Raw genomic sequence first — 16868 nt, 5'->3', positions numbered from 1 at the left:
GAACGGTCCTGACGTCATTTAATAGCTTCCGGGCTGGCAACACTGGCCCGGTGATGCTCAGATTTACTATTTTACTCAATTTTAGTTTCGTTTTATCACATTCATTTTTGTTAAATTTTTAACCGAATACACAACGTTGATAGATTACATCACTACAATGCCAGATGTTTGGTTACAAGGATAAGTTGTCGAGCCATCCCGCAACGATTCTCAGGCGTAGCGGTTGAGAAAAGAGGTGAGACTGTATTCCTATGTGAACGCTTTGCAGATGTTGGGGAGAGAAATGGATTGTTAGCAAGCGGGGTTTTCAGGGATGGAGTATATCGTCTTTTTTATTTTGAATACGTTTCCTTAACACAACACGAGTCCGCCTGTTAATTCTCAGGGGAATTCAGAACCATAAACATTATTGTGTTGTATATTAGCAGAGGGCCAACAACAGCTGCAGTGGCTAGCTAAAGCAGCGTTGTGCTATCAGCTAGCGGGGCTTGGAGCCGTCTGCTAACCGCTAATCTTGGTGCTGCAGTGCTAACCTGTTTAGCTTCAGAAACGCACAATGTGTAAAATCATTTAGCCGGCAGTACTGAAAATACACGTGTATGCTGACATGTCTGTGTAACCCCAGATATGCTTTCTAAATTATTATAGACTATCTTTCAGCAGTGTGTTAACGCTAGCTACGAGCCTCATGTTATTAACGATTATCTATCAGATAATGAGCGGCTGATGAAGATAAATGGAATATCATATTTGCTGTCAGTTAAACCAGCTGGAATGAAGTATAACAGATACGATCACACATAAAGTGATGGAACTATGTAAATAATAGGCTGGAAATATTTTTTGCGTTATTAAATCATTTTTGAAAGGCTTTTATTCTACATCATCCTGGTTTCCCAGTTTCCATACATATAATATGATTACAAGCTATTCTATTAACTCCGAAGGTATTGCTAAGTATATAATTGTCTGGCTGGCTGATTGCTCCACTTTTAGAAATATTGCTACACTGGATAATTTACAAATCCAAATTAATTTTTTTCTGTTAGTTTATAGTGCAATCATGGCAATAACCATAAGCCCACAACCAGTTTTGTGGTGTGGCATCTGTATTATAAAAGCATGTATGTGTGTCTGGGGATTCACACAAAATCCAGAAAGAGGTGACTGTTGCAGTTTGGCATACTTTTTAATTTTTGGTGAAGGAACAGACTAGCGAAAACAGCAAGTTGATAGGACCAATAGTTTGGGATATTTTAGAATACAATAGCCTTGCAATCAAGTTGCTATACCCAGAATATTTTGGCAGTGACTGCTGGACAAATGCGGTACAGCATGCATGAATACACAACAGTATAAAAACTACCACATCTAGAACCCGTGGATCCCCACAGGTCAATGCGGTAGTACCTGTATAACTGGCACCTCCTGTGCACTGGCCTGGCACTTAAACTGAGGAGTGTAATTTCTGCTCAACAGCTTTTTTATCTTTTGAATACATCTCATTGTTTTAGTTAAAGACAGTAATGGGTGTGTTTACTATATATAAAATTATTTACATAATGACTGAACCTGTATTACAGGCTCTATGCACAGCCCCACTACTTCCTGAACTTCAGGCAGCTCCTTTATTTCCTGTCTTTCATTGTTGGACACACTGATTAATCCAGGTGTGCTTGATGGTCTGACCACTGTAGTCACAACAAGAAGTAGCAGGCACACCTGGATTAATCAGTGTGTCCACTAATGAAAAACAGAAAATAAAGGAACTGCTTTGAGTTCAGGAAGTAGTGGGCCTGTGCATAGAGCCCATTACAAGTGTTAAGATGAAACCACCAGAGTTTTCCTGTCTGCAGTTGTGACTTAAAGGTGCGGGAGACTTTATGACCAATTTTTCGTCTAATCTGTAAAACCTCAGTCATAGCCTAAGTATCACGAATCTCTAAGTCTTTCTGTGATTACTTATCTGAATCTCTTGCATTACAGTCAACAATTTTAAAGTGCCACCCACCATAAACAAACAATGTGTTTACATTCTGAGCCGGGAGGTCATTCGGGCATCTTCGGAATTTTGTCGCGACGTGCATTGTGGGAAAGGGAGGTTCGCGCAGGCGCCTGGCAACGGCAGCGTAACCATATATTATATGGATGAAAAACACGATGCGGAAACGGCTGGAGGAATAGGCATAGAGGGAAGGGAGCTCCTGCTGTTTCTGCATCGTGTCTGTAGCAGCTGCCGCTGTCAGGTGCCTGTGTGAGCCTCTGTTGAAGACTAAGAGGAAACGGAAATGACTAAGTTTTAAGGAACGCTTTAAAAATGCCAGATGTGTCATGGTACACAACAGTCAGGGTTTGGTACACACATACCTTGGTTTTCTGGTCACAATGCAATACAATACAGTAAAATTCAGAAAGGCAACAAAAAAATCCAAATGCAAACACCTTAGTTTCGTTAATTTATTTTGAACACAGTGTCATGCACAGGTTAGTGGCAGAAACAAATGTAAGCTAATAGACACAGTGCATGAGATAAGGAATAAAAAATCTTGTTAGAGCTTTGGATGTCAGAATAGGAAAACAAATAATGATATTCAGTTTTATAGAATAACATCAATGAAGATACTTTTTTCAAGTTAAACACAGGCATTAAACTTCTAACCAGACAGACTGGACTGGACCCAGCTGGAGACGCACTGGATCACTGCACAAAAAACAACACACTGAATGACTGTTTACAACAACTGGAGCTGATTGTAGTCTTTGACAGAGAAAAGTACACACTGAACGACAAGGACAAGTCAGTTAATACACAACACACTAAACCACCAAGTAACTTACGTTAACTTAGCAATACAAGGATACTATCTACATCCAGGGCTCTCTGTCTCCAGAGTTTACCTGATGTAGAACAGTAGTGATATGTGCAACTGTAGAGATTTACCCCAACATGCTGGATTGGAGTGTTGCTACACTTGCCCATATGGTAGTAGTGTCTATCAGTTTCAGTGACAGATGTATTTATCATGCATGTACTGTCAAGTAAATAAAAGTACCATGATACCCCCCCAAAAAATGCACAGTTTTGCAAGTGTCAGCAGAGACCTTTTTGAAAACTGTAGTCTTCTATGGTGAGAGGTTATTGTAGGTAGTGCTCATATATAAATTTATAACTGAATCTACACACAGTGAGCCAATCTGCTATTGTTGTGTACAAATATGTCAGTGGTGTAATATCATCCTGGCCATGGCTACAGAATCCTGTTCATTACTGGAGCAGCAAGTGGTGAAACACAGATGAGAGAGTAGTGTAGTTGGCTATGACTAGGCTAGGAACATTTTTGTTTTCACAAACTCACAATACAATAAGCTTAGATAAATATTTCTTTGTGTAAAAGCTAAATGCTAAGGAATGTGCTGCCGCTCCCTAAATGTGTTTCCTACTGCCTGTGTTTGCATAAAGGTAGGAGCAGCCCAACTCTTAAGTCAGTGTTAGATTCTTCTTGGTGCTGTAACATTAGCTGGCCAGGTTATGCTGACCTCTCACACGACCCCTTGGCCACACCATCTACTCTGCAGAATGAGCAGGATGAGAATGTAATATATCTGAAGTCACTGGCTTAAGTGCTGGAGTACAAATTACACAACAGCCTGAAGGATACACTAGAAAAAGCTGAACTCGAAGGGAAACATTGATACAGAGGTTTTTCTAAGAAAGCCTAAGAACATGGTGAAGTCCTGCATTTGGAGGAATAAAATACCATATGCATTCACAGAGTTGCAAAGTAATGGAAAGGCATGTGCTGAATGATATGCACAAAAGTATATTGCAGTTAATTTGACAGATATTGTGATTTCAGTGCATCATATTTCAGGTGGAAATAGTTAGGCCTACCTCTCAATTGAATTTGCACTGTGGGAAAAATATAGATCGTCTATGATTTATACCAATTAAGTATAGTTGTTCCCTGAAGTCCACATATTATTTATAGGTTGGCTCTTTGTGATATATTTTACCGAATGTGCCAAATATTGTACCTTCTGAAATGCCTAAAATCTGTTTTAAAAAACAAAAAATCAGACATGTAAATTTCTAATGATGTTTATAAAAGTGTTGAGGCTCACCAAACAAAAACTGGAACTATTTTAATGCAGTAAATGTTAGCAATTTGGGTAAATGGACTTCAGTAGTGGTTTAAATGATAAGTCTTTTCAGTTCTAATATTAAGTGTTATTGCATCCTTCTTCTCCCGTAGGCCTGGCCTCTGAGCAGCAGGTCTTGTGAGATAAATACTGCTGACTGAGACAGGAGCTAATAATAGGTAAAGATGTGCTTGAGGCAGACAGGGATTGATTTACTGGGATCTTTTTTTATGTGTGCACACAGACATTTGCTGTTACTTGATATTTCCAATGTGCTGATTCAGCTTTGATGTGGACCCTGTTTCTAAAATTCCATGTTTGCTCTGTATGTTACAGGACTGATTGACTTGCTGCACAAAACCTCCGCCTGCAACCCCTCACCCACTGCAGCAAGTCAAAATACATTTCCTCCAGTCTTTCCACTCACAAAGCAGTGATCCTTCATCCACAGCTTTAGCCTGACTCCATCCTCAAATATGAAGCTGAAAGAGGACATGAACCCCCTGCTGCTGCAGGTTTTCCGCTCTGTGGTCTGGGTCTACTCCGTCATCACCTTCATACCCTGGTACTTCTTCTCCGGGGCTGGCACCAACTTGGAACGGGCTCGTCGGATCAAGGCGCGTTCGGTTAGCAGACACCCAGCTGGACCTTACAGAGCCCTAAACAGCCAGGAGAAGCTGGTGGCATGGCTGCACCCTGGGGTGGACACTCTGGACAAAATGTTTGAATACGCTGCTAAGAAGTTTCCTCATCGAGACTGCCTCGGCACAAGGGAGGTTCTCAGTGAAGAGGATGAGGTTCAGCCCAATGGCAAGGTTTTCAAGAAGGTGAGAAATGCCAGCCTGTTCTCGGCAATATGTGAATGATTTCTCGTCAAAAATAATCTGTTTTGAGTCAGTGAGTTATGCATTTAATTACTTTGTAGTTTACATCTGTGGGAATACAAGAACCGTGGCTGTGTCTCTGAGGCTCATGGCACAGTCTGCTGCAGAGAGCAGTGACAGGAATGTGGGTGGAAATGAGCGTTAGTGATTCGTTTTTACAGCTGAGAGGTTTCACATTTAGACATGTATAACTGCAAAAGCCCTACAGAGGGCACTAACTGCATGTGTATGACTGTTTTATTTCATGACTGGAAACGTCAACAACGTCCTCTATCAGATTCAGTTTTAGTTCATTTGCTCTCCTGAACATGCCTTTGTGTAGGGCTGCAGAATTTGGTTCACTAATTAAATAGCTTTTTTCCCCTCAGACTTAGCAACTCATTTATTATTTTAATAATAATGTTTTGGCCACATACAAATACAGATCAGTTTGATCTAACTAAACCCAGAAGGAAATTAATTTGGATCTGAAGACAAAACATGATTCAAATTTAGTTCTCTCTTTATTAAAACTATGCAATTTAAATGCAGTGTCATAAAGCAGCAGGGAATGCATCACATCAAACAGGTTATTGTTTTGTTTTTGAGTCCACAAAAAGCACTAACTTCAATTTTCTGATTTGGGCATTTTTCACCTAGTTCAAATCCTCACATTAATTTAAAATTGCACTACATCAGTGTATGTCAGGATGTATAATGGTCTTTCATTCCTGTGATGTTTGGCCTGGTGTATATGCCTTTGGTGAACATAAATGGAAATAGCTCTGCGTTTTTTGTGGTTTATGTAGGTAATTTTGGGAAAATATAACTGGCTGACATACGAGGAAGCCTACCTGGCAGCGAAGTGTTTTGGCAGCGGTCTTGCAGCTCTTGGCCAGAATCCTCAATGTAACATTGCCATCTTCTGTGAGACCAGAGCAGAGTGGATTGTAGCAGCGCAGGCCTGTTTCATGTACAATTTTCCGCGTAAGTGATGCACACAAGTGTTGAGTTACTGTTAAGCGAACAAAATATATCAACTATCTGTCTGACTGTGTGATTTGAATCCGACAGTTGTGACTCTTTACGCAACTCTTGGACCTACGGCTATTGCCCACGGCCTGAATGAGACTGAAGTCACTCATATCATCACAAGCAAAGACCTTCTTCAGAGCCGTCTCAAGGTACCCATCTTTATCATGTCTGCTATTTTAACAAGCAAAGCTGCTCCTGTGCTGTGGGATTCAATGATATGTTGCTAAGTTACCTCAATAAGGAGCTCAAAATTATTTGCCTAATTACTTTTGCTTCACTTATCTGCCTCCCTCCCACCTACATCCAATGCCACGTCTCAGGCCATACTGTGTGACGTGCCCAGGCTCCGGTACATCATTGTAGTCGACAGCAAACCCACTAGCTGGCCTGACATCCCCAGGGGCATCATGGTCTACAACATGGACACCGTGAAGGAGATGGGATCTAAGCCTGATAACAGTGAGTATTTGTGCAATGTGATTAAAAAGGTTTCTAATTTTGTCAGGGAAATGGAAGAACACTGATGGAGGCTTAATACAAAGCCGACACCCTCTTGTGTAATTGGAGTGATGTACTGCATGAGAGTCAGGAAGAGGTCAGATCACCATTTGCTGAACATTGAGTTCCACAGTGACACCCGCCATGTGTCACTTCGGCCATGTTTACACTTCTCTTAAATTATTGATAATTGACAGATCAGGCTAAATAATCTTGCCGTGTTGATGATGGTGACTGTAGATGTTACCCATCCTCCATTTAGTTTTGTAGTTTTACGTCTGCCGGTTAAATTTAAAGAACCTTTGACGTATAAAAGTCGATATTCATCCTAAGCTGTCTAAATGAAATGAAAATAAATATCTGTTTTACACACTTTAAGTCGATGCTCATGTGTTTATCATGACATGAAATCAGAAAGTGAAAAGGTGCAACCTGCTTGTGCCCTTTTGTTTATTTGCATTGAAATAGGATTTTCCCAAAGTTTTCCACCAGCACACAACCACACTCTCGAAAAGGTTGGCATAGTGATATTTACCCTCATTCAAAATCCTGTTTATATTCAAGTCTTTCATAATATTTGCACAAAGGTGTGTTCCTCCTCATGATCCCAAATATAGGCTTTTCTCTTGGACATGCATCACTCCACCAATGCAAACTGTTGATTGGTTGGTGTACAACACATGGAGCTGTAAACAGGCAACAGGCCAAGTGTTCAAACTGACACACACCACACACACACACTACTCAATTTAATGTATAAAACTAGAAAAGCACTCGGAGAGTGCAGACCTCCACCAAGTCAGATCATCCCCCCACCTCCCACCAATCACCACCTAAATTTAATCATTTGTTTCTTGTGCCAGTATCAACACTTGCTGAAAATTTCATCAAAATCCTTCCATAACTTTTTGAGTTATCTTGCTAACAGACAAACAAACAGACAACCCCGATGAAAACATAACCTCGTTGGCGGAGGTAAAAATGCTACAATTAGAATAAGGTCTTCCTCCTGTTTACATGACTTCTATTGAATGTATGATAGTAGTAGATAATTAGTGTGTATGCACTGTTCTGTCTTTTCTTATGGACGTTGCCTTATCTTGCTGCACTATTACAGCTAATTATGTTAATACAGGAATTTGATCCATTTCCTCTGTAAACATGCATTCTCTGGTCTCCTGTCTCTGCAGTATCGGTAGACCGCAGACATCCAGTGCCCTCAGACATCGCTGTCATCATGTACACCAGCGGCTCCACAGGCATCCCCAAGGGTGTCATGATCTCCCACGGCAACATCATTGCTGGCATCACTGGCATGGCTGAACGAATTCCTAACCTCAAGTATGGCCATTTCACATTCAGCACTATATAATTTTCTTCCTCTTGTCTTTACATCATATGCGAGTGTTTCCCTCCGGTGTATGACATGGAAATGAACATGCTGTTATTTCTCTCCTGCCAGTGAAACCGACACCTACATTGGCTATCTGCCTTTAGCCCACGTTTTGGAGCTCAGTGCTGAACTGGTGTGCATCTCTCATGGCTGTCGCATTGGCTATTCATCCCCTCAGACTCTCGCTGACCAGGTCAGTGTGTAAACCCACCGATATGCACCCCTTGCATCCTGTGAAGGGATTTTATGTTGGTTTGTTTGTTTGTTTATGTCTCCCCTTCCTGCATTCCAGTCACTGGTCACGCTTTATTGGATCGTGTGTGGCATCAAAACATTGGGGTTTAGTACTGCGGGACACTTTATACAAACAAGACATATCTGCTCAAATGTACCTTAGTTTAATTTTTCTGCCTCTGCTGTACATTGTGCAACAGTGAGTCAGTTCTCTCAGAGCTGTTAATGTTTTAATTTTTTACAGTCTACCAAGATAAAGAAGGGCAGCAAAGGTGACACAAGTGTGCTGAGACCTACTCTAATGGCTGCTGTACCAGTAAGTGTGGTTTTATTACATTCCCATTTAAGCATAGGCATCAAAAATGTCTCTAAAATTACCTCGGGTGGTAGTTTTGTGTGTATTTTCACTGATGTTTCCTTTTTATTATTCCCCGTCCTTGTGTATTTGTGTGTAGGAGATCATGGATCGTATTTATAAGAATGTCATGACCAAAGTGGAGGAGATGAGCAAGTTACAGAAGACACTCTTTGTACTGGCATATAATTACAAGATGGAGCAGATTTCCAAGGGCTACAGTACGCCTCTCTGCGACAGGTAACACATCTTATATACTCGTATAAAGACAGGTGACAATGTTCTTATTCATCAAGTCTAAGATGTCACTGAATTGTCTGATAAAAATGGAAATGATGTGAATCATACACCATGGCGACAGTCACCCCGGTGGAGCTTTTTCACAGCAGATATTTTGTGTCGTTAAGGTCTAAAATACAGGTCTAGTTAATATCATTAACTATGGCCACAGTCCATCAGGCCTCAGTTTTACACATGATGTCTCATTAGCTTTCTGGGACTACTGAACAGTTGGCCTCTTTGAGGAAAATCTGTATGCTCGTCTTGTAATGATGATGAAAATGCAACTTTTCAATCAGTGCTATTGAAGATAAATCAAAGCTTTTGGGTCAACACAGTGCGCTCCACCTCTCTTTAAAACAGTGATAGAATATGTTTTTTTAAGAATGATTCATCCCTCCAGTTGAGTCCTCAAATTTCTAAAGTCAATACCAAGGAGTACTGAAGCTGATCTGGCAGCATATGTTGGTCTAACACCTTACCAACAACCTTTTCATTTGTTGTGCCTCACATGTCAATCTGTCAATGTTTGCTTTCATTTTGTTGTAAATTGTTCATGTCATCTTTTTATACACTCAGTCTTTGCCGTTCTTTGGAGTTGTTGTTTTAGTTTCCTCCACCTTTCACTCAGCTTCTGCCTGATGTGTATTTTTGTCCTCTTCCTCCCCCCCAGTCTGGTCTTCAAACGGGTCCGTTCGCTGCTCGGTGGACACACACGGGTATTACTTTCTGGCGGAGCTCCACTCTCAGCTGCTACACAGCGTTTCATGAACATCTGTCTGTGCTGTCCTGTGGGGCAGGGCTATGGCTTGACAGAGACCTGTGGAGCTGGCACCATCAGTGAAGGTACAATAGATTATGGACATGTTTTCATCACCTTAAGGGTCATTAAGAGAGACTCAATTGTAAGAAACGGCTATGATATGATTTGTTGTCATCATTGTCAATTGCCTTTCTATTGCTGGTGTTTTTCAGTCTGGGATTATAGCACAGGACGTGTCGGTGCCCCACTTGTTTGTTCAGAGATCACACTCAAGGACTGGGAGGAGGGTGAGTCAAAATGTGACAGTCAGACACGGGGGCGGCAGCCTTTTTGATCTAAATAGCCATTTTTGTCCAGAAAGAGGAAAAAAATGTGTATGATGCACCTATTCATTGACAAAATGTTAAATGAGTTCATAATTGGTTATTCTAAGGAACACTTCAGAACAGGGGTGTCTACTCATTTTAGTTCAGGGGCCACATTCAGCCCAATTTGATCTCCAGTGGGCCAGACCAGTAAAATAATAACAGTGAAAAAAGTAAAATTATATTATGATCAGGTTTACATCTACAACGTTTCCTTAAAAATGTCAATAACTTGAACAACTTGAATTGTCTTAAGAAAAATGAGTGCAATTTTAACAATATTCTGCCTCGGTTTATCAGTTTATCATTTACACATGTGCATTACAATCAAACAAAAGATTTAGTCACAGGCAGAATATTGGTAAAATTGCATTTACTTTTCTTAAGACATTTCCATCTGGTCATATTTGTTCAGGTTTTTTGTAAAAGTATAGTTTGGTAATGTAAACATTTTCATGTATTTTTACTTTTTTACACCAAAAAACACTGAGAGAATTTGGGGTTGTCATTATTTATAGGTTATTATGATAATATTTTACTGGTTCTGACCCACTTGAAATCTAATCGGACTGTATGTGTCTGTAAGTGGAACCTGAATTAAAATGATTTTGACATCATTGATCGTTAATATCTTCAGTGTAAATTTTCCATTTCACAAATTCATCCCGCGGGCCAGATTGGACCCTTTGGCGGGCCGGATTTGGCCCCCAGGCCGCATGTTTGACACCTGTGCTTTAGAATAAGGAAGAGGAAATATGTAAGAGGAAATTTAAAAAAAAAAAAAAAAAAAGATTCATTTCCAGTTCAGTTTTTTGGCATAGTCAGAACAGAGCCACAGGTTGTCTGCCCTTCAATTAACTGTATAGAAAACAGAAATCCTCTCTAATACATATTTTATATTTTTAATGAGTTAGTTCTGTGCTGTTCTAGGCGGTTACTACAGCACAGACAAGCCAAACCCACGAGGGGAAATTTTGATCGGCGGACCCAACGTAACAATGGGTTACTACAAAAATGAAGCCAAGAACCGTGAGGACTTTTTTGTGGATGACAACGGTCAGAGATGGTTCTGCACTGGAGACATCGGAGAGTTCCACTCGGACGGATGCCTCAAGATCATCGGTAGATTATTCACAAAAACATTTGTGCGGCATGCTGTGCAGCTCATACACCTGCTACTAGTCAGAACTGTAACACGTTCTGTCCTCCAACAGACCGCAAGAAGGACCTTGTGAAACTGCAGGCTGGCGAATACGTGTCCCTGGGAAAAGTTGAGGCTGTTCTGAAGAATTGTCCTTTCATTGACAACATCTGTGCCTACGCCAACAGGTAAAGTCCTGAATGTGCTTCTCCTTGTGTCTTTACTGTGGGAGAGAGTGTTTATTTCTAAAACTCTGATCGTGCATATTTGTCTCAGTTTGTGGGTCTCAAGCTGTAACTCGACTATTTTTTTCTTCAGTGACCAGTCGTATGTGATTAGCTTTGTGGTGCCAAACCACAAGCAGCTAATGGCGCTGGCGGAGCAAATGCAAGTGATGGGCACATGGGAGGAGATCTGTAACAACTCCCAAATAGAGAAAGAGGTCCTTCGCATAATTACTGAGGCTGCTATTTCAGGTAAGAACAAAACCTAATTTCGTCTTTTGCTTTGACTGCATTTTTTTTTTTTGTACACAGAATATGCTTAATTACAGTTTTTCTCAGTGACTTTGGCATGTCTTTAAGATAACATTGAATACTCAAAAGTACTAGTTCTGTTTTAGTTCAGAAAAGCAAGTTCTCATTTCTCTGAAAATAGTCCTTTAAATTATGAAGGACACGTGTTTACTGTTTCCTACATCATTAATTGCTTATTCAGTGTTGATCTGAATGTCTATGCGACCATCTAAGCATGACTTCATTGCATAAATCACTGCATGTAAAATGGATGGACTGGTTTTTGTAATCTGTCAAGGATATTTTCTATTTTTTGTAAATATGTAAATAGCTTTCGCCACTGAATAAAGCATTAAATCAACCAGTTCTCAAAAATAGCTCACAGGTGCATCTCATGATGTCACATACAGTTCTGCCAAAAAGGGGTTTCCTATATTTACATTTCTAATTTTGTATTTTTCCCTGCTGTTCTGCAGTGCTGTTAAAGAGTCTTGTCAGTTTAGATATGTCCACACATCTCAGTAAGAAGGTTTATCTGTCAGTCTGTCTACCCACATTAAGTTGAAGAATGTGGTATCTCAGGAGCAGCTTGACAGAATGTCCTAAAATTTGGCACAGGCTTAAACGTGAGGACGAGCTGTTTAGTCCAATCTCCTATAGTCTGTGATGTTATACTGTTGAAACTGATAGAGGACTGGTATAGAAATGAAAAGAAGTCCAGCCATGTACATTTTAACTCACTGTCATCCAAACCTTAGGCATACTTTTAATACAAAAACATTTGCTTTCAGCGTACTTTCTTCCAACATGGCTACTGTATGTGTTATGCTTTCTTTGCAAGATTACAGGCAGGAAGTCTATTATGTGTATTTGTTTGTTGGAAGACATTAATTTACTGTTCTGCAAATGTTACGGATGATCTGAGAAGTACACCAAAGTGACTGAGAAAAAAACTGTAACTGGTGGTGCTCCTTTTCAACTTGTCGGTCCCGATTTTGTGTGACAGCATCTCCTGCTTTTGCCAGACTTTGACACTTGCACTACACTGATATGTCAGTCTAACTTGCGATTTTCTGCCCCCAACCAGCAAAACTGGAACGATTTGAGATCCCAAAGAAGATCCGGTTGAGCGCCGAGCCCTGGACACCTGAGACTGGTTTAGTCACAGACGCATTCAAACTAAAACGCAAGGAGCTCAAAACACACTACCAGGAGGACATTGAGAGGATGTACGGCGGAAAATAACAGACACACTCCAAAAAAACCCAACATAAACACACACACACATATATATAAATATATATATAATATACTTGCACACATACATAAGGAGCTCAGAAGCCACTACCTGGACTACTTGGAGACTTGTAATTTAGATACAGGTATTACACACATACACATTTGCACACACACACACACACACAAAACCACCCAAGCATCTCCTCCTCGGCTTCCTGCGACCAGCTTCGATCAAAGGAGGGGAAAACTTGAATCCAGCTTAATGCTCTCTGTCAAGACCAAAAGGCAGAAGGTCCCTTACAGACAAGTGAACCAGCCAAACAGGCATGGCGCAATGCACCCAGCTCTTTTGATGGATTTAGCCCATTGGGTTGTCATGACAACCAAGGCGGCACATGAAGTCGGACGGCCGCGCTGACTTGAAGTGAAGTAAATGTCAGGCTAGACGTATCTGGATCAATGTCCGCACACCCTTCTCTGTTGCTTTCCTCCCTCACTTCTCTCTGGATGGTCTGGGACTTGTGGTGCAGATTTCTGGCAGGGAAACGGGGTAGCATCGCCCGGGGTCTGATACAGAGATCCCTCCTGGGCTTTAAGTAACATTCAGGTTGGAAACTATGCAGGGATCTCCTATCTTTTTATTTTATTACTCCTTTTTTTGTATTTGTTGCTATGTTTCTTTTAATGTTCAATTTGTTGGCTCGCATTTGCATATTTTTTTGTGAGGAATCAGTTTTGCAAAGAAAAGATTGAGTATGAAATAACTTTTCTTACGGTTTATGGTTGTTACTCCAAGGGTTTTTATTTCTGTATGTTTTATATTACCATTTTATTAATGCTAATTGTACTTTGATGAGCTTTGTTTACAAGCTTTGTTTTCCTATTGTTTTGCCTCTGTGTCTGTTTTATTATTTGGGTATGTGCTTCATGACTTGACTCAAAGTGTTTTCAGTCCCTGCTGCTCTCAGGCCTCGCAGTAGGGTCAAACAGAAATACATCATGCATCCATATTTTTTTTTTTTTTTTTAAATCTCTGCTCAATCCTCTGAGCTCTCACAGGCCATTTGGTTTTGGTTAACTGACATTACCCTGCCACATCTGCCGCAGACCCCTCCTCTTCCTCCTCCTCCAATCTTGACCAATGCACCATCAGGATTTCTCCAAGGGAACTTAGCTTAGCGTAGAGACAGATAGTTAGCGTTCCTCTCATTCCCTGTTACTTTGGGTGCAACTGTACATGTTCTCCTTTTTCCTATAGCTTCTAGTTACGTTTGTCTTTTCTACTTACAAACATGAAATACGAAATGAATGTGCAATATTTATACACAAATTTTAATCTACAGTATGTAGGAAGGAAAACACCCCTCCTTAGTGTATGAATGTTTATAGGCCTGATTAGTGAAGGCTTATATTAATATAAACACAATGCATATAGGAATAGAGGATGGTAGAGACACACTGATAGGGAAGTGTAGGTGTAGCCCGTATGAACGTACTGTGCTAAAACTCATGACTGTAAAATAACGACTGATATTTGGCTTTGTAGAAATCGCATGATGGAAAGTGTGCAACTGTACCAAAGTGCTTGAATATATATATATATATTTGAGAGAGAAAGACTGATGTGAAATCACACTCCGGTTAAACAACGGAAGAAATTTCTTACGAATACACTCCGTATGTAATTATGAATTTATAGCATAAGCTCATTTAGGAACAATGTTTTTCACTGAGTGCAGATAATGTTTCTCTATCTCCAGATTGGTTCATGTGTGATACTGTATGTGCAATGTATATTATATTAAAAAAAAAAGGTCAGTTTTTTGGATTTTGTTAACTGCCATATATTTAAACCATATAAAACATACACATTTATTTCTTTAGGGTGGTGTAGGTAATCTCTGAGCGGCATCAGTACTTTTGACTCCTGTTTTGAGCCTGAGCTGCTACAGTCTTTCTTGTCTTTAGTTGCATGGACAGAAGATTAAGAAGTATTTGCCAGCCAGCCACAGTGATGACATAACTGTCACAGCCGCCCTCTTTGAATGCAAATCCAGCTTTGCTTATACTGAAGATATACATTACTAAAGGTACAGTCCGGTACTCTATCTACTTCTCTTATCAGATGTCTACTAGTTCAATGCAGAAGGGTTATTTTAGCATGTAAAAACTATGACAATACTCTCATACCAGTGGGAACCCCTCCTTCCTCCTGTGTTTTTATAACATTTCTCTACTCTGATATTTCAGTGACAAGGCGTTAGCTTACTGTGCTGTTTGCTGCTTTTGCTCTGCCTGGCAAGAGGCGGCTAGTTGCCTTCTGACACACATGAGCTGTCTTCAGGGGTCTTAAGAATGTGAAGTGCTCCCCGTGTTTTGTTGATAGCGCACATGCCGTGTGTCCTACTGACAACATCCTTTTCACTAATAATGGCAAGGTGAAGACGGTGGGTGGTGCGAAGATGAATTTCACCACTTGTTTTTACTTATTGTAAATAGGTTGAGTTGGGAGGGATTGATCAAAGTTCATTTTAAAACTACCAATAATTGTACAGGTGTAAAGCCTCCTGTTAACATATTGAATAATACTCTTTGTTACTGATCAGTTTTTGGGGTTTGCTCTTGTTTTTGTGTAGTTAAATGGCCCTTTAAGCTGGGCTATTGAAAGTGTCTCCTTCCTTATTTATTTGTGATTTGGCCTTGAAAATTATGTAATAAAATAAAAGTTTGTGTTGTAAAGACTGTTTTTTTTTTTTTTTTTATTTCTCTGTGAAAGATACATGTCTGTGTTGATCATCTGAATGCATCCTTTGAGGCGTTATGTGTGACTGATACGATCAGCAGCTTGATTAGAATCATCCTGAAACCAGAGTTTCTATGGCAACCAAGGCCAGTGTGCATATTTGTGTGTGTGTGTGTGTGTGTGTGAGTCAATGTGGTTTGTGACGGTGAGCTGTGTGGTGCGTCAACGCAAACAGAAGATATGGTTCTAGGACTCAACCTTCAATAATGGCTAGTAAACAAAGGATTTTCTCTCTTTCAGGCACATTCACAAAGTGCTTTTGAAAACATGTTAATTCACAAACCTGGAATTTTTCTCTTGTGATTAGTACAGATTGAAATTTACACTTTTCACTTGTATCTGAACAAACGTGTTAAGACGAGATTGTTTCTATTTTTTGGAATCAAGCCTCAGAACTGCAGAATTGTGATTTACTATTGATTTATTATGAATTAGCTTCTTTTCCTAATCAGTTAATTGAAAAGAAAAATGCTCATTCAAGTTTCACTACTAATTTTAACTGGTGTTTTGTTCAAAAACTACTCAAAAAAAAAAAAAATTACCTAACCAATAAATTCACAAAAAATAACTGGTAAATCAATGGTGAGAAGCTGGGAGTGTTCTGAAATTTCCATTTAAAGACTGAAAATAGTCCTTATTTAAGCTTTTAGGAACACTCAAGGTTTGACACTATTTTTTGCACTGTATGAAGGTGAAACATGAGGTCTAATGTTATAAAAGGATTGAAAATCATCTGCACAACTTAAGCAGCTTATACTGTGTAAAGATAATTGCTGCACTGATGGATATTATTACATCCACACTGAGATAAACCATAGCTTCATGTGTTTATTCACCTAAACAGCTTCATTGACAAATATGGAAATAATAGAATATGGGTGGTTAATATGTGTGACGGCTCTGTCTGTCTGTCGTTTTGTTTAAAATGCAACAGGAGCTACAAAATAACCAAGAGATTTTTCTAACCTCTCCTCGTGTCTGTATTCCCTCCATCCAACCCTATGGGACCAGAGAGTGAGTCAGAGGCATAATGCTCCCTTCATTAGCCCACTGATTCTGACGCACACGCTGCAGAGTGGCTCTACCACAAAGACAACAACAGCACCCAGCGGCAGAAGGATGAGAAGGACATCTTCCATATTGTTCTAAATGTGGTATGTGTGTGTATGTGTGTGTGTGTTAGGCTCATTGTGTTTTACCCTCTGTCTCTTTCATCCAACTCTTACTTTCTCTTATTCTCTGTCC

At 40.0% G+C, this 16868-nt stretch overlaps 1 protein-coding gene across 2 annotated transcripts; it reads left to right on the top strand.

The window, feature by feature from the left end:
- Positions 1-23: 23 nt before the first annotated feature.
- LOC115436907 (long-chain-fatty-acid--CoA ligase 3-like) lies at positions 24-15559 on the top strand. 2 transcript variants are annotated; one of them, XM_030159881.1, is made up of 15 exons: positions 24-235; positions 4477-4967; positions 5813-5990; positions 6078-6187; positions 6359-6497; positions 7736-7877; positions 7999-8122; positions 8408-8479; positions 8619-8758; positions 9471-9643; positions 9773-9847; positions 10856-11047; positions 11140-11254; positions 11385-11542; positions 12669-15559. In XM_030159881.1, exons 2-15 carry the CDS (start codon positions 4617-4619, stop codon positions 12824-12826), a joined length of 2127 nt encoding a protein of 708 aa, XP_030015741.1. In that variant the 5' UTR covers positions 24-235; positions 4477-4616; the 3' UTR covers positions 12827-15559. The 2 variants fall into 2 exon arrangements, with proteins under 2 accessions (XP_030015741.1, XP_030015740.1); XM_030159880.1 differs by having other exon boundaries at positions 7727-7877.
- The last annotated feature ends 1309 nt before the right edge of the window (positions 15560-16868 follow it).

Source organism: Sphaeramia orbicularis, chromosome 17 (assembly GCF_902148855.1).
Source record: "Sphaeramia orbicularis chromosome 17, fSphaOr1.1, whole genome shotgun sequence".
In the NCBI taxonomy this organism is placed as follows: Eukaryota; Metazoa; Chordata; class Actinopteri; order Kurtiformes; family Apogonidae; genus Sphaeramia; species Sphaeramia orbicularis.
The sequence above is the reverse complement of the archived record's forward strand: the minus strand, read 5'-3'. Positions and strand labels throughout refer to the sequence as shown.

Bases quoted from the DNA above. Each gene is read 5' to 3' on its own strand.
- LOC115436907 (XM_030159880.1), top strand. From the start codon at position 4,617: ATGAAGCTGAAAGAGGACATGAACCCCCTGCTGCTGCAGGTTTTCCGC. The intron at 9,848-10,855 runs GTGAGTCAAAAT...GTGCTGTTCTAG, and splicing joins ACTCAAGGACTGGGAGGAGG to GCGGTTACTACAGCACAGAC. The intron at 11,048-11,139 runs GTAGATTATTCA...GTCCTCCAACAG, and splicing joins CGGATGCCTCAAGATCATCG to ACCGCAAGAAGGACCTTGTG.